The following is a 21,341-nucleotide window of genomic DNA, read 5'->3' on the forward strand; positions in this document are numbered from 1 at the left end:
GTTGAACATTTTGTTCCTGGTTTTTCTGCACACATTCCTCTCAAGACAAACATTATCAAATATAACTCAGTTCAACAATATCCCTGTGATGATGAATAAATAAGTCGCTACCAACGGTTCAAATGCTTAATTAAATGTAAATACACACATAATAAATATAAGGATGATCAGTTGGGTGATGACATCACACACATTTGATTCTCCTTAAACTGAAATGAAAGTTTTCCCCCTCGTTTGGAACCGAGAAACAATCTGTTTCCAATCCTGCGAATAAACTCCAGACATCTTCAATTATTAACCAAATCGATTTATTATGCATGAACAAATCCCTTCCTGCCTCTCTCACGCAGACAGACACACACACACACACACACACACGCGCGCGCGCGCGCGCGCACACACCCAACATTTAAATACATGACGTGGTGGGAATTCGGCATAGCTCACTTTGTTGTTGCACATGCTTTAATAAAATGATAGATATATTTACAGGATAAGCAATGTCTCTGAACCAAACACGCGAGGAACGGCTCCCGGTCCGCCCAGCAGCACTTTGCAACACTCCTTTTTGTTGTTGTTTGTTTTGGGGGAAAGGGGGGAGGGAGGGGGGGAATTCTCCCACATTTAAAAAGAAGTTCCGAACCGAACCGAAAAGAAAAGAAAACAAACCCATGTTTTTTTTTTTGGCCAATAGGACAACGCAGTATACACATCTGGATCATCACCTACAAACATATGGCAGTAACACTGAGCGATTCATACGGTCTATTTACAGTTTGTGAAGTGGAGAAATATTAAAGTCTGACAGAACGTACATGCCTTTCTCTAAAGTCAGGGGACGCCTCCGTTCCTCCGCCCGCCTCCACCTCCTCCTCCTCCGGAGACCAAAGGCCCGACGCAACAAACTAAATAAGGCACGATTAATACTTGGACCATTTTTTTTTGGGGGGGGGAAGCTACAGACCTGCAGGCGGCTCGTGAGGCGTGTAAACAATGGAGTGATTGATTAGGGCCTTCATCACATTCCCTTTTTCTGTGATTCTGTCCGTCTGATGCGATTCAAAAACAGGTTTCAAATGGAAGAGACCGTAACCCTCCCCCCCCATCCTCCATCAGAACCCCCCCCCCCCCATCTATGCTACTCAACAAATACAATCACATGGTGACAAACAAAGAAAACTAGTAGTGTATACACTACAAACACAACAGGAAGATGCGACGCCCCGATCACTTCCACAGCAATGACTCTCAGGTCGCGGCGCCGCCCTCAACAGCGAGGGGACGACTATTCAATAACAAAAAAAAAAACAAAAAAAAACATTGATTGACAAGCTGTCCAAAGCTGAAGCAGAAGTTTCAGGTGCGATGTGACTAAACCGAAGATAAAAAAAAGGAGAACTCCCGACTCACCGATCGACCTCGACCGATGTGTCCCGCCACCTCGGACCACCCTCCACCCGCGGCGACCACACGCCGCCGCCGCCCCCCACGCTCCTGCCTTTTGGAGAAATGACTAAAATATTGTGTGTGTTTTGTTTCAAATCGGTCCGGCACCCCCCCACCCCACAAGAAAAAAAGCCGCGGCACCGGACCGGTTCAGACGGATTGAAGAGGGGAGGCGTTTTCGGGAGACGGGGGCAGGGAGAGAGGAGGAGGTGGAGATGTGGGGGTCGGGGTGGGGGGGGGTGGGGGTCCATCGCAGCTGTCTGGCGGCTCCCGGCTTTGGTCGGCGTGAAGGCGCCGCTCAGTCGTGCTTCAGGTGGTCTTTGACGTCCTCCTCGTCCGTGTACTCCGACGGCTCGTCTCCGGGTTTCAGCAACCGCCCGACGTAGTCGTACTTCTCTGCAGCGACAAACACGACCATCAGTTCGTCCAGAAGCCAATATCAGAAAAGATTATGTTGACCATCAAGTAAAGGAAAGAGACTTTGGATTGACCAGGCTGGATCAAGTGGATTTATTTATTTAAAAAAAATTAAAAAACATTAAATGTTTAAAATTAAGTAATTACATGACAATGTAAATGTTTCTACTTTGCAATGACGTGTAAGCAGAAAGAAAGACCATCTGAGAGGCTGAAACTAGCAAATGTTTGCTTTAAGTCATTTACTGACATCTTCTTACACGAGTTAATCAGACGCCGTTCAGAACTTCAAAATCTGCCCTTTCCAGCTTTAAAGGTCTTATCTCTCTGCTGCATCCACAGGCTCTTTGAGGGTGAAATGCAACACCCAGCATTCGACCAAAGGACTCTTGGTGTGTGTTTTTTTTTTTTTACATCTGAACCATCCACAAATTCCAAAGCGTAAAAGCATAAGAATAAAAATGCTAAACGCTGAGCTGTGAGGACATTTGCCCTCCTGAGGAAGCGTTACCCATGAACTGCATCTCCCACTCCCTCACGCTCTCCATCTGCACGGCGTTGAGGTCAGACAGGTCGTCGTACTCGTCCCGCAGGGCGTCCTTCTCCAGGCAGAAGGTGGCCAGTCCCCTCGAGGCGTCCCGGGCCGCGAAAATGCCGTAAGGGCCGTCTGCGGGAGGAGAGGAGGAGTCAGGATGAGCCAAGAGACAACGCCGCCTCCTTCTGGCAGACGGTCATTTATTTATCTATATTTCATATGAGTGAAATGAAACCAGTTAATGTCCAGGAACGAGTCATGTGACCACTGCTGCCTCACATTAAAAGCCTTCGAGACGGCGGGCGAGTAAACTCCTTGAATACAGCGAGTTTATATCGGCTTCCTCGTTCAGTCTGAGGAGCAGAACTTCAGCACCGAGCTTTTATTAGAGCCGGAAGCCGTATAAACACAGACATGCTGATACCGTGGAAGGCTCTTTAGTTCCTTGGAATTCATGCTTTGGAGTGAAAATACAGCTGGTGTTATTCTATTGCCACAAAATACAATAGAACTATGTAAAAACCTGATTCATGGCTTTTATTATTAAACCGCTTCCAGCTGTTCATATGAGCGGTTTCTTTGCTTTTATTCTGCTGATTTGGTTAAAACTCTGCGCTTTCATGTGATGTGACAAGAAGAAGTTATAAAATAGTTTCTTCTTCTATATATATATAGAAGCTGAATATATATATATAAACTGAATATATTCAGATTAATGGGCAGATGTCATTTACCATAACCCACTAATCTAATATTCAAGGGTATAAATTGTCAAACTAATCAATACGGATAAAAGCTTTAATTTGCAGCTTCAATAATAATATTATTGAACTCTTGAAGATGAGAAAAATAAAATATTCATCATCAGGGAGGGTCCGCAGGTTAATGTCTGTCTGGTAACTTCTACCAACATTTTCTGCCTTTCAAATATTTGCTGTAGCAAAATATAAAGTAAACATCTACCCATCAATTTCTCAAACAGCATCACGAGGCCCCGCTGAGGATTAATTTTCCTTCAGAAGAACATCATCTGACCAGCATGTGAAAACTCTGCTAATATTTGTGCAACAAAGAAAAAAGAAAAAGGCCCAGAGTCCAAACCGCCGAAGCAAAGACGCCTTATCGCCTCAAAGATTAGATGTGCTCCTTGCGTCAGAACCAGCATTCTACAGATTAAAAAACGCCAGGCTTCAGTGACACGAAAACAGCATACCGATGGAATTAAAATTTCTATTATTAGAATATTTTATTAGAGGAGTGTCAAGACACGGAAACAAACCAGAATGTATTCTGAGTCATGGAAAAGGCGTGACTCCTGCAGCTTGACTCTCGTCCAACTAGAAAGTTCAAAGGTTCCGAGTCAAACCCTAAACTCTACCCTGAGATGGGAAACTTTAATTTAAAATTCAGAGTATGAATGAGGAAATTAAAGAGCGCTTTGTCATTGGCTGGCTGCTGTCAGAGGGAGGCGCTTGTGAAAGAAACTCTGTTTATTGCAGAAAACCTGCTTCCAACCAGGTGAGGTTCACAGGCTCAGTTACCATAGCGACTGACCCTGAGGTTCAGGTACCTCGCTTTCTGAAACAGACAACCCAGAGTTTCCCTCATCTCAGGCTTAACAAAGCCCAAGTTTACACTAAACCTGCTTCTTGAAACGGACCCCCTGGTCTGCAACCAACTACTTCATATTGTAATTACTTTATTAATCTCTGGGTGCAAAATGTAAAAACTATGAATGAATCCACACCGAAAAGCCCATCAAGGAAAAAAACAGAAACGAACCAAAAAGCAAACTGTCACATTCTAGAAAAATGGACCAAACTTTAAATTTCAACAAGTTGAACACAGATCGTCTGTTTGTTTGTGAACACAAATAATCAGTAAGTCGCGAGTCACTCCCCAGCGTGACGTCACTGGGACCAACACCAGCTGGACGTGCGATGACTCCTGCACACCCGTTCTATAACACCTGGATACGCCCCGCCCCCCCCCTCCCTCCCGGGGGAGCACCGGTCCGGGGCTCCTGGGCTCGGTGTCGCGTAGGAGACACACGAGATGGAAATAATTATAGTTTATTACAGGCTGGACGGGCGCGTCGAGGGCCCAGGGGGGGACGGTAAGGAGGGAGGAGGGTAAGGAGGGGGGTTGTTGATTAGCCAGTTGGGCTAACGCTAGCTCTGCAGAATTAAGAAGAACACGTGTGCAGACTGAATCCTTTGTGCAGGTTAACTATTATGAGCTTCTCGGAAATGTTGTTGTCCTTCTGAATTAACTTCCACTCTGCACAGTGGCCACGCCTGGAAAAAAAAAAAATTAGCTGCTACGTTGGAGAAAAAGAAAAAAAAAAAGGAAACTGCATCGACTTTTTGAGGTTGAAACATGGGAGCAGAGATCCCGATGTGCGTGCGTGATGACTCCCGGTGTAAACAAGAGGCGGCTCGGGACCAGACACCCAGCAAAGGGAGTGCGTCTCCACGTCAACAAGCTAGCAGGCTAACGTCTAGCGGGCTTAACTCAACTTTAACTAAAAAGTTCCACTGGTTCAGGGTTGGGACAAATAAAGTTAACGCGTGTTCAGGCGTCATCACAACAGTCAAGACGACCCCCCCTCCCCCCAACACAGTAGCGCCAGTTAGCCAACAGCTAGCATCCCATTCAATAACACGGACAAAGCCAAAAGGAGCTAAGCTAGCTAACCACAACCGTTTGCGCCCAAAAAAAAATGTGTTCGGGACAAACTCATAACAAGCGGGGACGTGTCAGCTCACCCGCCCGCCCGCCGGGTTGCTCGTTCTTCACACCGGCACCTCTCACCTTTCCCGTAAAACTTTTTTCCGCTGGTCACGTCGAAAACTTTCATGTTGACCGCCATCAGGATGCGGGGGCTCTGGAGCCCGTCGTACTCCCGCAGCTGCTCCAGAGTGAAGTCCCGTCTCCTCATCTTGGGGAGCGCCGAGGCCTGGTCGCCCTGGGCCGCGTTGGCCACCAGCCGCCTGCCCCACCGCCGGTACGCCGCCACACAGGCCGCCGCCACCACCACCAAGATAGCGATATTCAACAACATCGCGCCGAGGCCGAACCCGTCCGACTCATCCGCGACCGCCTGCCCGCCGCTCGCATCAACTGGTCCGCTCGAACTGTCTCCATCGTCCGCCATACTGCACGGTTAGCGCCTACCCGCCCCTGGCCAGATGCTGCGTTCAGGTGCTAGCGGGGAATGGCGGAACCACTAGTTGCGCGAGTTGTTACATTGCGTTGAGTGGCGTAACGTACCGTTGTTCACTTACGATGACTTTCACTTCTCGGGTTACAGTTCCTTTTTAATATTAAATTAATAATTTGTTTTGTGTAATAGACCTTTTCAGTGTTTTTTTCCATGTCACTAAGTGTGTTTTAAGTATGAAGTTAGGTTCGACTTACCATCTAAGATGTCTATGAAACCCAGAAAATATACACTTTAGAAAAGCTGCAACCTATGAGTATTTACTAAACACTGGACGCATTTATTTTTTGTAAAGACACTAGTTTGGGGGCGCTGGGATGAATTGCTCTGCAGCCGACGACAGTACCGTTGCGAGCCACTTCTTATAGAGCTAAGGTTTACGAGCGTACATGAAGGCATCGAAACACACGCCTTCCTTGGTTTTAATTCCAGTCATTGTGGTTTTTGTCCCTCCATCGGGACCCGTAGTGTCCCAAACTTGTACTAAATCCACAAATTAGTATAAAAGTATTTTTTAACGTCCGTAATTATATCCTGGAATGATTATATCCGTTTCTAAAAGGAGTAACAAAAGTATTATCATGTCAGAAGTGAGTATTTTCAGACAAAAATATCACTTATAATTACTAGTAATACTACCAGCAAATGCAAAGCTCGTCATTGTAATAAACGTTTTACTTATTTCACTAGTTGTGTTTGGTTTTCGGCTCACAGCTCACACCCCTCCCCCTCCCAGGAGTGTTGCCCTTTTATTCAGCAGTTATCTGACTGCTTTTTACACACTTTGCGTAAAAACCTTTCCCTCCAAACTGCTTGTTTACTCTGCTGGAACTGATAGCGGATGAAACGCTCTTGGTCAAAACCAAATCCCTCTTATGATTGACAGTTGATTTCAATCAGACATCTGCATCCGATATATATTTCTCCCTCCCCCCCTCCCCCCTCCTATGCGAATAACAAAAACCTGCTCATCAGGCTCGGCCAGGCAACATCAGAGAGAACAGTAAGGAAGCAGGACAGATCGCACCAACACACCTTCATACAATCAACTGTTATTTTATATTTTTTTGCATTTTACAATTCAAGACTGTGGCATTAACATGCATTGCATTATCCTAAAATACACACTCAAAACCACACTACCGATGAAACAAATCAATTCTCAAAATCAAAAGGAATAATTGAATAGCAAATGATTTTTTATAGTATTTACATTTTTTTTTTCTTTAAACTCTAAAAACCTCTTAAGTCCATTGATCAAGTAAAGGAAAGTTAATGATTTAAGCGCTCTAGAGCACAAAGCCTCAAACATAATATGAAGTAAGCTAAAATATACCGTGGTTTTTATGATGTGAGCGTCACAAACACACAACTCCAGCAGAAACATTTCAAATCAAGTAAAAACAAAAACAAGAATAAAACAATAAATTATACCACCCACGGGCGTAAAAACGGAGGTTAAAGTAAAGCCACTTTCCCCACTTAAAATTTGTCATCATTCCTGCAGTTGTTAATTGAAACCCAACGTGGTAACTTTGGCCGCGATGTCCGTCAGCGTCAACATCGCATGTCGTTGCACGTTTATGAGCAGCAGCCTCCGAGTCCTTCAAATTTATGACTGCAGCCATCAGATTGATTGTCATGATAAAAAAAAGAAGTAAAAGGTATTTACGTCTTGGGAAGAGATTAAAAAAATAAAAACCTATAAGTGGTGTCAGTTTTAAACGCGTTCAAAACAGACATAATGAAATTTGGACTTTTTGTCCCCCCCCCCTCTACTGCTGAATCGGATTAAGGCACGCAAGACAACCTGAAGGCATCTCCTATCTTGTCAAACTGGATCCGTACAGAACCAGAGCTCTTTACAGATTGTGCTCAACAAAAAAAAAAGATGTTGAAGAGTTTTGGCATCTGAGAGAAAAAATAAAAAAAGGCAAAATGCAGAGAATGCATTTTTTTTTGTTTTTTTTTGTAAACATTTACGAGCTGGCGCACAGATTTGGGCTCACTGCCGACGCTTGCTTGCTTGCTTTGCAAATGAAATGCACAGATAGAAAACAAAAAGAGAAACAATCAGACCAAGTGGACCGCGCTCAGCGTCTCTTCGTTCCCAAACGGATTTTGACTGCTGAAAGGAGCGAACCGCTGATGTCAGAGCGGCGGTTCGCTGCGGCCGCCTCGCTCCACGCGTCCCCTTTTCCAAAAGCCACACCCGACACCAGGGAGCCTCATTTGTTGGGCGCGACACTCTCCTTCTTTGCGGCGCCGGTCTCGGCCTTCTTCCCCTTGCTGGCGACGGCGGCGGCGGCGGTTTTCTGGGCGTGGTCTTTGGGCGCGGCCTGGGCGCCGCTGGCGGCGGAGGGCTTGGGGGCCTGCGCGGGCTTTGAGGTAGTGTTGGAAGGATGTCGCCGACGCCGGCCTTCATCCCCGGCCGAGGATGAGTGACGTCTCCTCCTGCCGCCCTCCTCTCCCATGGGGGGCTGCCGACACATAGATGGTTAATTTTGAGACGGGGGTCAATCAAAAAAATGAAAAAACATCCCTGAAATGATTTCATTTGTTCGTGGTCCAGGCTGCATTTTGAGTGGTTTTGCCATCTTTGATTATTTTTCATGAAGAAGAGTGACGCATCACCTGACTAAACCTCACTAAATGAACATCATGCTGTATTGAAGACTTGAAACTAAAGGGACCATAAACTCATTTACAATGTTTACTGAGTCGCCCCCTGCTGGTCACTACACAGAAGTAGAGTCATTTCCTCATAGACGTCTATGGGAGCAGAGGAGTCGCCCCCCTGCTGGTCACTACACAGAAGTAGAGTCATTTCCTCATAGACGTCTATGGGAGCAGAGGAGTCGCCCCCTGCTGGTCACTACACAGAAGTAGAGTCATTTCCTCGTAGACGTCTATGGGAGCAGAGGAGTCGCCTCCCTCGGTAAGACTGGGCATTTTCAACTGAAACACGTGACACTCAATGGAAGTTCATGTGAGAAAAGGAGACTCACCACCACCCTGAAGTCCTCCAGGTTCTTGAACTGGGAGAGGTGTTCCTGCAGCTTCGGGTCGATCGGCTGCTTCTTCATCTTCGAGTATTTCAGGAAGGCCCAGAACTTCTCAAGTCCATACAGCTGACCTGCAGGAGGGAGAAAACGGCACAAACGACTTGCATGTGAACGTTGACATTCCAAAGGCACGTCGCGTCCAGCTGACCGGCCGCCTTCTTCAGACAAAAGCGGCGACGCGTTGAACCTGCAGAGCGCGCGCTGACGGATCGGGTTTGAATCGGAAACTGAACACCGAAATAACTCGGCTGGAAATAAGTGGCTCAAATAAGCGATCCTCCGTTCTGCTTCAGCGAGTCGCTCGGTGGAGAAATCGACTTTAATCCTGGTTTGTTTTTTCTCGAGCTTAGAGGCTTGTGTGGATTTATTATTCCAACAATGAACTTTTTATAACACACTGTACGATTGTTAGTAATTACTCTTGCAGCCTTGAAATAGAATTACAAACAAGTGTCTGTCTATCACTCATGCATATATACATATATGGGTGTGTGTACCTTGTCTGTGTTAAAAATATAAAATAAACCAAAGTGTGTTTCTGTGTCATAACAACGCCCGGTTCTTTTATTCTGAAAACCCCCGGGGAAGCGGTGGAAGCGGCGGATGGAGTTGAGGACCACTCGATTACGTTCTGGTGCTCATTACCTCTCTCAAAGTCCTTGAGCGTCTCCTCTTGAAAGTCCTTGAACAGATCCAACCTGAATCTCTTCTCCAAACCGTAACTGTAGTATCTGAAGAGACATTCCAGGCCGTACCTGCGGGACACACAAGACACCTGTAAACAGTCTGAGTGAGGCGCCTCACGATGGCGGAGACGTGGGGTCGTGACATCACGCCAATATCCCACATGCTTTATTTTCTGCAATAATCTAAAAACGTTCACGAGGAGTTTCTAGAGAAAAGAAACCGGTCGGGGAGGCTGTGGGAAGACGCGTGAAACAGGCGGCGGCTGTGTGAGCAGGTGTGACCACGACATCATCATCATCATCATCATCTTGACCACAACCGGGCGTTTCCTCGTGGTGGAACCAGACCGACGGGGTTTTTTTTGTCCATTGTCTCCATTTTCTCTCTTTGTGGGGATGTTTGAACACTCGATAACAGAACAACGTAATAAACCATCAGCAACATCACTTCTATCTCTCAGCGCCTCACCTGTAGTTTTCTTTGGCGTCTTCCAGCGCACGCAGTTTGAACTCCTCGTACATCTTCCTGTTGAAGTTGTCCCTCAGGAAGAAGGACCAGAACCTGAACAGAGTGTTCATCTCCTGCGACTGGCCGATGCCTGACCGCTTCCTCTCTGGGGGGGGGGGGGGGGGGACACAGGACACACACGTGGTCAAACGAGGCCGTGGGGAGAAACGGCCGAGCGCCGCCGCGCCGCTTACCGTTGAGGCAGCGCCGCAGGTACTTGTGGTAGCCCTGCTGGGTGAAGCCGTTGTCCCTCAGCAGGTCGTGGGAGGGGTGCCAGAATTTGGGCAGCGAGTGGGGGGTGCAGCCGTAACTCCCCGAGAGCGGAGCTCCTTCTGAGGGGGAGGCGTTGGAGCTGCTGTTTGGGGCGAGAAGGCGAGAAGAGGGGGGGGGGTTTAGGAAGAGAAGAGGGCACCACGTTGGAGATCTAGAAGCCAACTGGAAGAACTGAAAAGACACCTGATGGACGAGGAGCGCGGGCGGTGCTCTCTGGAGTCCATCACCCAGCCGATGTGGGCCTCCTGGGGAGGGTTTGAACTGTGGCGGGTCTTCTTCTTCCTCGGCGTCTGCGGCAGGAAGCAACAACAAAAACGAGAACAACGGGTTCATGTTACAGAGAGAGAGAGACCTTTGGCCTCGTGGCGTTTCACGTGCAGGTCAGTTTGCGCTCTCTGAAAAAGGCCCCGATGGTAAAAGGACGCCGGTGGAAGCAGAAGCGTCGCGGCGCCGAAATGCAAAGCAGAAAACAGCAGTAAAGATCCAAAGGGAGCCGTTCCAGTCATAACATTTGAATAATATTGTCCATTGTTGCTTGTCTATTTTATGACGTCACTATGGAGCCGTAGCTTATAGAACTTTTATAGTACGTAGCTTATAGAGTTTATTTTGCTTGTGATCCTTTAGAGAGAAGGAACGCCTCCTTGCGACACGTTACGATCTGCTGTCATCAATAAACCAAAAGGTCATTTAAAAGACTTGTGGGAGCTACGACTTAAATTAAAAGCCGCGCAGGACGTTTATTTTGTGTTGGTTCCAGCGCCCCCTGTGGACTAAAGTGGCAGTGAAGAACAGACCATCTTCTCTCCGCTGCTCTCGTTGGCCGACGGAGGCCTGAAGATGATCAGATCACCTGTCCGTCGATGGTGCCGCTCTCCTTCATGACGGGGTAGAAGCGCGGCGTCTTGCTGGGGTCCTGGCGTCCCGGGGTGCGCGGCGTCCGGGGGGTCCGAGGCGTCTGTGAGACGGGCGACTCCGGGACCGTTGTGGGCAGCGAGCGAGCCAACTCTGCTCCGCTGTCCACTGAGAGCACACCTGGATTATAACCACCACCATCATCATCATCACAGCGCATGCAGGTTCAAGACAAGAATTAAAAATACATTGAATGCGCCCTTCCCTTAAAGAGGTGGTTATCAGCGGGTTCAGTAAGTGCTGAAATGCGCCCAAGGTGTGAAAGAAAAACCCACCTGGCGTGAGAGGAGGCGTGGCTTCCTGTTTCAGGTCAACAGACACTTTGGGGGTCAGAGTTTCAAACTCGTCTTGACTGATGATGTTTATCTTCTTAAAGTTCTCCACTTCCTGCTGGCGTCACAGTTAAAATGCTGGTAAATATAACAACTTATTGTAATACACATACGCAATTTAACAGTTAAAGACATTCACCAGTTTCCAATCAATTACAATTTAATTCTAATTAATAATCATAGTTAAATGAAATGCTGTAGATGCACCTCAAAATGTGACTTGTTCTTGTAAATAATTATATTCTTTAGCACAGTTTAAAGAGATATTTTTCCGGTATTGTTTATTTCTTTGGTTTTATTACTGATTTTATGCTTATTTTGGCTCATTATCTTGGGACTATTTTTCCCATTTTTGTATAAATGTGTATCTGGCAGCATGGACTTAAACGCCATGAAAAGCTTGTGTGACACACAGCAGATGTGTTTTAACTTTACACGTCAGCGTTAGAAAATAAAAACCCAGCTGACCTTCATGCGATTGTGTGTGTGTGTGTGTGTGTGTGTGTGTTCAGGCGTGACATTTCCCACACGCGGCGACATCACTGACAACCTTTGAGCCGAAGAATGAGCTGACAACTACAAGAACGCAACGTCAACAACCAAAAACAAACAAATGATTTCCCTCGAAGCCTTTCAGCGGTTTGGGGTTTTAGTTGATGAACGATGTTCTTCAGGCTGTAGTTAGTAACATAAAACCTACAATAAGACGTAAAACAATATCACGTGTGTGTTGGTGGTGTTGTAATAATCTGCAGAATAAAAATCACACTGATTCAACTCGTGCTGAACTTTGTCTTATATATTCTGAAGTCTGAACATTGTGACATCACAGCAACACGTGGTGGGTCAAAGGTGATTAAATGTCCGAATCAGGACCGTGACTTAGTCTAAATCAGTTTAAAGTTATGAAGAGATTATGAAAATGGATATACAAATGTAAATAAATATAAGGTTTTAAGAATAAACTGTGGAATTTTAGGAATAATATTTTTTTTGTTAAAACATTACATTACACGTCATGATGAAGTCAGTGAAAATGTCCAGTGAGATTTAGAATTGGTCTCCAAAAAAACAGCAACAATTTAAATTGTGTAGTTCTAACAAGCTCTAAATCATTTAATCCCACACGGAAATGACTGAATGAAACGTTAAAGATCTTCATGATTCTGATGTATTCAAAATAGTTCTTTTTAAGTTCTCTATTTTTACTCTTTTCCCCTAATGTTGTTACTTTTTATACTGTAGTCTCTTATTATTTCCATCATCGTGATCATCAGAAGAAAGAAACGTGACATAAACGTCCTCCTCAAACATCTCAAAGTTCACGCCCTGCACGTCTCTGCTCACCTTGGTGACCTCCACGGTCTCCTCCCCCTTCCACAGGTCCTGCTCGTAGTAGAACAGCCCGTCGTTGATGGCTTTGGCGAGGTCGGTGGTCAGCTTGGCGCGCGACTCGTGGTTGCCGGTCCGGTCGCCGCCGGGGTGCTTGCGCAGAGAGGGCGGGGTCTGCGTGACGATGAGGATCTTGTTGACGTCCTGGTCGTCCAGCTCGTAGTCCGAGTCGTCGTCGTCGTCCGACCAGTCGGTGAAGCGGTTCTTCCGCGGCGCCATCTGCTCCATCTCCTCGTCGAACAGGAAGTCCAGCTCCTCCTGGTCGGGGAGGGCCTGGTGAGGCGGCTGGGGGCCTCGCGTGGAAGCGTCGCTGCGCTCCTAAAGGACGAAATATACATGTCAAAAAAACATGTATAAAATGACTCATTTTTAAAGTTAGCAATGGGAATGTTTGTCCGGTTTCTGCAAGTAAAAAAAAAAACCTCATGACAGGAACTGGATTCTACAGAAATGAAAAAGCAGAAGGGAGATAAAAAAAAGGAAAGGAGGGAAAAGGTGAACGTGAGGAGAGAAGAAGTGAAGATAAGATGAAGCAGAAATAAAGCGCGAGGAGGAAGGAGACGGGAGCCCGGGGACGATGGCGGGGGACGATGGAAGGGACGGAGGTACCTTGGCGGCGGGCTGTCGGTGGCGTTTCTCCACCTGGATCCAGACCTCGGCGTCGGGCGGGGGGGGGGCGTCCCTGGCCGGCGGCGACTCCTGGCTGGAGGAGCTGGGACCGGCGGAGTCCTCGGGCTCGTCGGACTCGGGGGGGGTCTTCTTCTCGGGAGACGAAGCTGAAAAAGGGACACGTCACGGGGCTTAGACGGCAAACAGGAAGTGATGAAGCTCTTTCACCAAATCTCCTAAAAACAGATCCTCACTGCTGGACACAAGGCAGCATTTTGGGGACTATTTTCAGCGGCGGAGGAATCCGCTGTTTCTAAAAGGCCTCGCTTTGCCTCGGAGGAAGAAGAGACACATTGCACGGGTTCTTCCTCCTTGACTTTGAAAGAGGAGAAGCAGACGCAGGAGGTTCTCACACTGACCAGAGTTGGAGGAGCTGAGACTCTGTCGGGGGACGAACTCGGGGCAGTTGATGAGCTGGGAGAAGTCGGTCCGGGGGGATCCCACCACGAGCGGGGCGGGGATGGGCCAGCGCTCCGGGTCGGTTTTACAGCGGACCTTGTTGTCCACCACCTCCACCTCCTTGCTGCTCTTCAGCGCCTTAAATAAATGTAATCTCAGCGTCACAGACTTATTTATCGCAGTAAAAACTGAACAATTAAAACATTAAGAAACCAAAAAAAGAGGGTGAATATCCGGTAGGCCATTTCAAAAGGGGACGGAGAGACAGAGGGGAGACAGACGGGAGACGCATACCTCGAGGATGAGGCTGACGTCCATGGTGAGGGCCTGGACGCGGTGGAAGCTGGCGATGAGGGAGACGGGGAGGAAGCCCTGAACGTCCATCTTCCTCCTGAGGAAGAAGTCTCTCTCCAGGTTGTGGAGGCTGAAGTAGTATTCTCTGGGGGAGGAGACGCTTGTGAGACCTTTCAGCTGCTAACGAGCGTTTGAGGTTACTTTGACGCAGACGGATTGTTTCTTAGACGCCATTAAAAAAAGGACGTGAAGGTCTCACGTCGAACGTCTTTCATCTAAGAAGTAAACCCAAGACTTTATTGATCCCTGGAGGGGAAACAGAACTATGATGCACCAAAATACTATGTGCCACTTAACGTTGGACTCTAATGCTCATTAAAAAGCACATTTTGAATTATTCACTTATCCAACCAGGTGACAGTGTTGTGCTTTTATGCTACTGACACATTTCATGTGTATTTGAATAATTCATCACATGTTCATTTCTGGGAAAACTGTCGCTTCATAATTCTGCTAAAAGGGCAGCAATAAATGTAAAATGTTCTGGCTGGTAAAACTGAAAGAGCTCCCTGTCTCTCCCAGTTACACCACTTAATGACACACACACACACACACACACACACACACACACACACACACACACACACACACACACAGATCAGGCTGCAGGCGGTGGGCTGACGGAGTGAGCCGTCTGAATAACGCGGAGAGACAGGAAGACAAGAATGTCCTCCTGTCCTCCTCCTCCTCCTCCTCCTCCCTCACTCCAGCCTGCATATAATTCATCCCCTGACCCCCCTCCAGGCTATATTTAGTAGTCTGAAACGAGGCCAGTGCGTCAGTCAGCGACACAGCGCCACCTGCAGGGCCCCACTAACAGAACACCCCCCCCCTCACCCACCCGTGGTGCGTTCGCTGCAGGTCAGTCATTCGGACACTCGCCCCTGCTCTGCACAACAGCAGTTAGTTACATTAAAGGGGAAATATTAAAGCAGATGAGCGCTTTAACACACACACAGTGTGTAGAAAAACATTAAAGTATAATTTATATAAAAGGCAACTGGGGATTTTTTTTGCACTAAACACAATATTCCTTTTTCATAATGTTTTGTTACAGTAACTTTTGTACCTGCACCTATGAAGGCATTTCATTATAAACTGAACAGCATCACAGTATATCGTTGCACTTGCTGCTTGAAATACTCACATTTGCCGTTTGATGTATTCCTTCAGCAGCTTTTCGTCCACCGAGTACATCTGCACCTTGCTGCCGTCGTCGTAGTAGTAAACCATGTTGGAGCCAAACTCCGAGGAGCCCTGAGCAGAGCCGTCGGACTGGAAGTCCCGGAAGCCCTGAGAGTTCTCGTAGCGGCCTGGAGGAGCAGGGAAGAAGCTTTGTGAATGAAGGACCAGCACCTTCTGCTGGAGGGGAAAAAAGACAGCTGAACTTCAAAGATAATTCTCGTGTTGTGAAACAAGATGGCAGGAAGAAAACAAAAAAAAATGTAGACGCAGAACAACGCAGAGGCGTTTAAGAACTACCTCGCCCGCGACCTCTGCCGCGGCCGCGACCTTTCCCGCGGCCCCGCGCACCTCCGCGGAGGCCCGCGCCGTCGTCCCCAAAGTCCCGCGGCTCTCTTCTCCAACCTGCTGACGAAGACGACGTTAAGAAAAAGGAACACATGCCTCACATCTCGATTCTCTGAAGTCCAAAATGTTAAAAAAATGAATACTAAAGTCTCCTAGAAGTTAAGCCCCATAAAGCGACCTTTAATCGGTCCGAGTTCTCAGATTTTGGGCCATCTGTTCGGTTGGTTGTAACATTTAGATTTTTACACAGAAACCCCGATACGAGGATCCAGTAATATTCCTTTAACCATCAAGTCGAAATCTAAAGATGATTTTATCATCACCTTCACAATCATGAAAACACGATAATGGTATTTATACATCATACATGATCTCATCGTAGCGTCTGAGATATTAAGAATAATAGAAGAACGTTAGTTTTTTCCTCAAATATAGGAATAAAATCTGATTTATTTCATTTTTAATTCAAGCATCGCTGGTAGAAAAGCTCAGCATGAGACCAAACACCCAGAACCGAACCACCGACTGGGACCACTTACTCCTGCTGCCGTCATGCGCCCTGTTACTAGGCAGCGCGTGATTGGGCGACGCGGGGTCGGCCGAGTCGCCGGTGGACGCCGCACCTGGAGGACCCCCGCAGGGCGCCTTCTCGCCGTCGTCCCGGGACGCCTCCTCCATCGGCAGAGAAACCCACTTACGTTTGTTACCTAGCGATGAGTGCACACCGGGAAAAAATTAAATGAAAAATGAAGAAAAAGAAAAAAAAGAGGAGCAGGAAGAGTTTGGGTCCAAAAAAGAAGAAGCGATTTGTGGGTGTTTCTCCTCAGAGCAGAAGCGTGATCGGTGGCGTCCGGACGCCTTCCTCTACGCTACATAATAACAACAAGAGAGAGAGAGAGAGAGACTGTCCTCACCTTCGCCCCCCCTCTTCTTCAGGCCGGCGCTCTTGGCGTCCTGCTGTCCCGCCTTGGACTCCCCGCCGTCTTTGGGCGACTCCCCCGGCGTGCCGGGCAGAGCCTCCTGGTTCTCTTTGCTCTCTTCGCCGTCATGGCCGCTCGGCTCCTTGTCCCGGCGCGCGGCGGGCGGCTTCTTCCCCGTGTTGTTGAGCACGTTTTGCTGCTGCTGGGCAGACGGGGGGAGGGGGGGGGGGGGTGTGATGCTTATTCTCTCACGTCTGTTCTGTCTCTTCTTTTAGATTCTAAATGTGAATCTCCATCAAAAAAAAAGGGTTTGTTTCCGAGAAGGTTTTGAACGTTGAGTTAAAGCTTCTTTTGGCTTTTCTCAATTCCTCAAATCTTAAAGATCAAACTCATCTGGTTGGTGTGACAAAGGTGCGATTGGTTATTCCTCGTCACATGACATTGTTCTAAAAGTTTAACCGTTTTATCTCGATTTCACGACAAAGAAGTCACTTTGCATGTTTTAGTCTAAATTAATTATTGTTCAGGACCTCCTAAACATGCCCAACAAAATCAATTAAAACCTTTTACACTGATTAGCTTTCGTCTGTTAGTTCTTAAAAAATGTGAAACCAGAAACTTTGAAGGTTCACACACACACACACACACACACACACACACACACACACACACACACACACCTCTTTGGCGAGCTCCCCGGGTGTGGGCCAGTTTGTGATGTCACTGAAGTCTCCTGACTGTAAAAACATTGAGAGAATAAAAACAGACATTAACAACCAGTAATGATCATCTACAGGCCGAACAATCATTCGGAGGGGGGGGGGAGGGCTTCAGGGGGAGTAAGCGTGCCCCCCCACCACCACCCTCCCACTCCCATAGAAACCACCTGGACGAAGGAGGAGGTCAGAGCTGCGATAAAGCCGCTCTGTGACTGTGGTACATTTGGACAACCTGATACGAGATGAAGGTCACACAGGTGGAGCGACTGAAGTTCAAGGTGTTCTACTGTTTTTAGAAAACACTCACTGATGCATGCGGAGCGACTGCAGTCCATTCGATCACAAAAGGGACAAATCACCCAAATCAGAGAAGAAAAACTACGGATGTTTTTTTTTCTCACATTAGAACAATATGAATGTCTGATTGCATCAATGTGTATATTCTGCGGATGTTTACAACAAACAATGCAGAATGTCACAACCAGCAGCATCTTAAATGTACCGCACACTCATAAAAACAACCGCGGTGGGAAAATCTAGAAAGCAAACAGCCAACCAACAGACGTCCATTTCACATCTGGCGTGTTTGTGCCTGAAGGAGAAACACCAGCGAACACGTCTGTTTATTCACAGGCGAGGAAGGAAAACGTCACACATGACTTGTAATTAGTTTGGACTGAAAGATTAAATAAAAACCATCAATTGAAAAAAAAGACAAGACATTAAACAACAGAACAAAATGGCAACACGTGGTGCTATTAGTTAGTAGTTGCTTTGGGCTTAAATATTACGTCACATGTCATTTAGCTGACGCTTTTATGCAAAGCGACTTACAACAAGTGCATTTCAACCATAAGGATGCAAAGAAGAACAATAGATAAATATGCAGAAACAAAAAAAAGGTTTCCTTCTCACCTTGCTGGATTTTCTCGTTCTGGGTTTGCTGGCACGAACAACTTTCAGGGTGTTTTGTTGATCTGCAGAAACAGAAGTAAAAAGTGACATCATCACACTTGAGAAGACAGTTTTTTTTTTCTTTAACACCCCCCCCCTCAGCGAACAAGCTGTTCCACACTGCAGCTGGGACATCGTTGGAAGTTTACTGTCAGCACAGGGTGGGGGAGGCGGGGGAGGGAGGGAGAGCGGGGGTGAGGTGAAGCGACTGAACTAGTCGGGGGGTATGCGGCTCCGCAGCCCGCTGCATGCTGGGAGTGGCCGGCTGCAGGCTGGCAGTGCCTATCGCTCTGCAGGGGATGGTTGGGGGTGATAAGAGTCGCCTGTTGGGGGGGGGGCGGTGGGGGGAGAGAGATCCCACATGAATGGGTGTGCGAGCCGACATCCTCCCTCAAAGCCGGTTGTAAATCGATGCCGGCGCTCTCGTCAGAGTCGAATATAGCCTCTCGGTGCTCGGACACTCAGCCGCTCGCTCGGCCCCGAATGTCCCGACTCAGCAAAGAGCCCGATTCCATTTAGGAACCTGACGTCTCGTCAATTAATGGGGTTTAAAAAAATATATAATTGTATTACTTATTTTGCACAAGTTCTGCCACTTTTATTTTTTTTACAGATTAAAGTTTATATCCTTTCATTTTTCATCTAAAATACAAAAAGCTTATTTAAAACATTATCGGGGTGCATTGACTTCATGATTCACTTCCATTTAGTTCCCCGTAAGAGACTTAGAAATGGTAAATGCGGGCAAAGGTGGCAAAGACATCCAAAAAAAAAGACACTGGATCTTACATCTCCCACAATGCAACACGGTCTGCCATTACAACCTCCACGCCCGAAAAACAGTCACAGCCTTAAAACTCCAAGAACTCCAAGAAAGAAGAAGAGTTTGTTACAAATTAATGTTCTGCGCAGATGACATCACTATGGCGAGAAGTTCATTTCGTTATTTGTCAAATTAAAAACACTAAAAACACTGTCAAAACCTTTTATTCAAAAGAGAATTTTCTATTAATCTGTTGTGTTTAAACGTTTTCTACGACGCTCGGCTCGCTGTGGAAAGCAAAAAAAAACGTCTTAAATGGGAGTACAACCTTCTTTTAGGTTCCAGCTTTAAACGCATTTTTCTTATATTAAACTGTCGCCACGAACAAGACACCCGATGACGTCACGTGGGACTTTTAAAAAAATGGTTCTCTTTTTTGTGATATTTGTACCTAAAAAAATAATCCATGAGGTAAAAATGAAAAATTTGAAAAAGCAGTAATGAAAAATTATTTTAGGACTCATTCATCACTCATTTGGCGTCAACGACAGATGTAACAAACCCCTGATGACGTAGCATCGTCATGCTTGTATATTTTAATGTTTCTTTTGTAGTGATTAAAAACCCTGTAAAAAAAAACACAACCACTGGTTGGCCGGCCGGACCCGTGCGCGACACCGCGGTGACACGGGAGCGCAGCGGGCCGGTGGGAGGACCTGCAGGAGGACCGGCCATTGGACACGCACAACGTGTCTCCACAGCACAGCTAGCTTAGCGTATTATCGTGTGTTCTATTCGCAGAGTCAGCACCGACGTGGGGCCGAATCCGGGCCCCCGGGTCTGTTCTCGCTTCCCCCCTCCCCCTCCCGCTGTGGGTCACCGGGGGGGGGGGGATTACGGAGTGAGAGCCAGGCTGCTGGGAGAAGTTTCAGGTAGAACGAAGTAGCAGCGGGCAACACGTGGTGGTGCAGGTGGGGGGATGGTGCACGTACAACACACGCCTGACATTCAAGTTAAAAGCACGTTCTCCCCCCCCCCTCCTTAACAACAACAAAAAGAAAAGAAATGAGCACTAAAGTGAGGAGTGACAGCGGATTAAAAAGTGGTTTCAAGCGCAGAGGCGCTGCAACCACAAAAAAGCTACCCAGCATGCTCGCACCGCAGCTCCTTCATCGGTTTATAGTCATTACGTTTTTTAAAAGCCCGACCGCTCACCTTTCTCCTGCGGCCCGGGGCTGCTGCTGCTGATGGTGGTGGTGGTGGTGGTGGTGCCCCCCGGCACCCTGCCCGTCGTCCTCTTCGTCCACGGGTTGACTTTCGGCGGAGGAGCCTCGACCACTTGCCGCTTCACCACCTCCGCGGCCGGGGACGCGTCGGCGGCGTTGCCGCTCTGGTCGTTCTCCTTGTCGTTCTCCTTGCGGTTCTTGTGCGTGTCCGCCGGGCTCTTCGACTCCTCGGAGCCGCGGTGGTGGTGGTCGTCCTGCCTGTCGGAGCCCCTCTGTGGCTTCTCTTCGGGATCGCGAGGCCCGTCAGACTTGTTTTGGTTCTTCGGCTGCTCCTCCGCTGTCAAACCCGAGCCGAGCTGACTCCGCTCGACCTCAGTGGACATCCTGCTAGTTTCCTAACAGCGAGCGGTGTTAAATCCAGTGTGAATACTTAGTCCTGGCTCTATTATCCACGGAGAAAAAGTCGCGAATAGCTCTGGGGGTGGGGGGGTTTCGAGGGGGGGGGGAAGAGACCAAAGCCACAAACTCGGGGTAAACAACTTTTGGGCTGGACCTCGCTAGCCCAGCTAGCCACGTAGCTTCGGAAGCTAACTGTTAGCCAGCTAGCTAGCGACCATGCACAAGATAAAACGTTGTTGTTATCCGGCCGGATCGATCGCTTCACGTCGACAAGTAGTTACCTCAGGGTCCGCAGTCGGTCACCGTGTACACGTCGCACGCACAGCTGGTTCTCCCGCGACTTTTCTGTCACTTTCCGATAAAAAACCAAACTACCGCAGGGACCACCTCGCTGTCTGTCTCTGGTCTTACTCCACGCTACCAGCTACGGGATCGTGTAGCCAGCTGCTCGCGTGCCTGTAAACAGTCTCTGCCGCCCCCAGCGGCCACGCGGCGGTACTGCAGCGCACATGCTTCAATGCGAGCACAAAGCTGCATTGGATGATGTTTAGGTATTCCTTTTTTACTTTAAGTATCAATACCACAGTGTGGCACTATTACTCATGGTAAAGTGCAG

General features: G+C 47.6%; 2 protein-coding genes across 9 annotated transcripts; both read right to left on the reverse strand.

The window, feature by feature from the left end:
- Positions 1–199: 199 nt before the first annotated feature.
- Positions 200–5,615, reverse strand: pgrmc2 (progesterone receptor membrane component 2). The gene is made up of 3 exons (XM_037486936.2): positions 5,213–5,615; positions 2,375–2,530; positions 200–1,842 (listed from the first exon to the last, which is right to left on the reverse strand). Exons 1-3 carry the CDS (start codon positions 5,553–5,555, stop codon positions 1,745–1,747), a joined length of 597 nt encoding a protein of 198 aa, XP_037342833.1. The 5' UTR covers positions 5,556–5,615; the 3' UTR covers positions 200–1,744.
- Positions 5,616–6,661: 1,046 nt separating this feature from the next.
- Positions 6,662–21,170, reverse strand: larp1b (La ribonucleoprotein 1B). 8 transcript variants are annotated; one of them, XM_037486539.2, is made up of 20 exons: positions 21,007–21,169; positions 20,316–20,801; positions 18,299–18,360; positions 17,345–17,401; positions 16,659–16,866; positions 16,284–16,451; positions 15,697–15,801; positions 15,362–15,527; positions 14,155–14,299; positions 13,821–13,998; positions 13,402–13,568; positions 12,748–13,110; positions 11,344–11,458; positions 11,007–11,188; positions 10,337–10,443; positions 10,075–10,235; positions 9,842–9,986; positions 9,332–9,441; positions 8,630–8,757; positions 6,662–8,101 (listed from the first exon to the last, which is right to left on the reverse strand). In XM_037486539.2, exons 2-20 carry the CDS (start codon positions 20,707–20,709, stop codon positions 7,850–7,852), a joined length of 3,213 nt encoding a protein of 1,070 aa, XP_037342436.2. In that variant the 5' UTR covers positions 20,710–20,801; positions 21,007–21,169; the 3' UTR covers positions 6,662–7,849. The 8 variants fall into 8 exon arrangements, with proteins under 8 accessions (XP_037342436.2, XP_062413219.1, XP_037342440.2 ...); XM_062557235.1 differs by having other exon boundaries at positions 11,007–11,176; positions 11,344–11,455; positions 20,316–21,170; XM_037486543.2 differs by having other exon boundaries at positions 11,007–11,176; positions 20,316–21,170.
- Positions 21,171–21,341: the final 171 nt, after the last annotated feature.

This window comes from Pungitius pungitius, chromosome 14, assembly GCF_949316345.1.
Source record: "Pungitius pungitius chromosome 14, fPunPun2.1, whole genome shotgun sequence".
NCBI lineage: Eukaryota > Metazoa > Chordata > Actinopteri > Perciformes > Gasterosteidae > Pungitius > Pungitius pungitius.

What these genes read in the sequence shown, in the direction of transcription:
- pgrmc2 (XM_037486936.2), bottom strand. Translation starts at nt 5,555, where the DNA reads ATGGCGGACGATGGAGACAGTTCGAGCGGACCAGTTGATGCGAGCGGC. An exon ending in AAAAAAGTTTTACGGGAAAG is followed by an intron (nt 2,531 to 5,212) that starts GTGAGAGGTGCC and finishes CTCCTCCCGCAG; the next exon opens with ACGGCCCTTACGGCATTTTC. An exon ending in GTGGGAGATGCAGTTCATGG is followed by an intron (nt 1,843 to 2,374) that starts GTAACGCTTCCT and finishes TTGTCGCTGCAG; the next exon opens with AGAAGTACGACTACGTCGGG.
- larp1b (XM_037486539.2), bottom strand. Translation starts at nt 20,709, where the DNA reads ATGTCCACTGAGGTCGAGCGGAGTCAGCTCGGCTCGGGTTTGACAGCG. An exon ending in CGGCAGAGGTCGCGGGCGAG is followed by an intron (nt 15,528 to 15,696) that starts GTAGTTCTTAAA and finishes CTGCTCCTCCAG; the next exon opens with GCCGCTACGAGAACTCTCAG. An exon ending in ACCGACAGCCCGCCGCCAAG is followed by an intron (nt 13,111 to 13,401) that starts GTACCTCCGTCC and finishes TTCGTCCTTTAG; the next exon opens with GAGCGCAGCGACGCTTCCAC.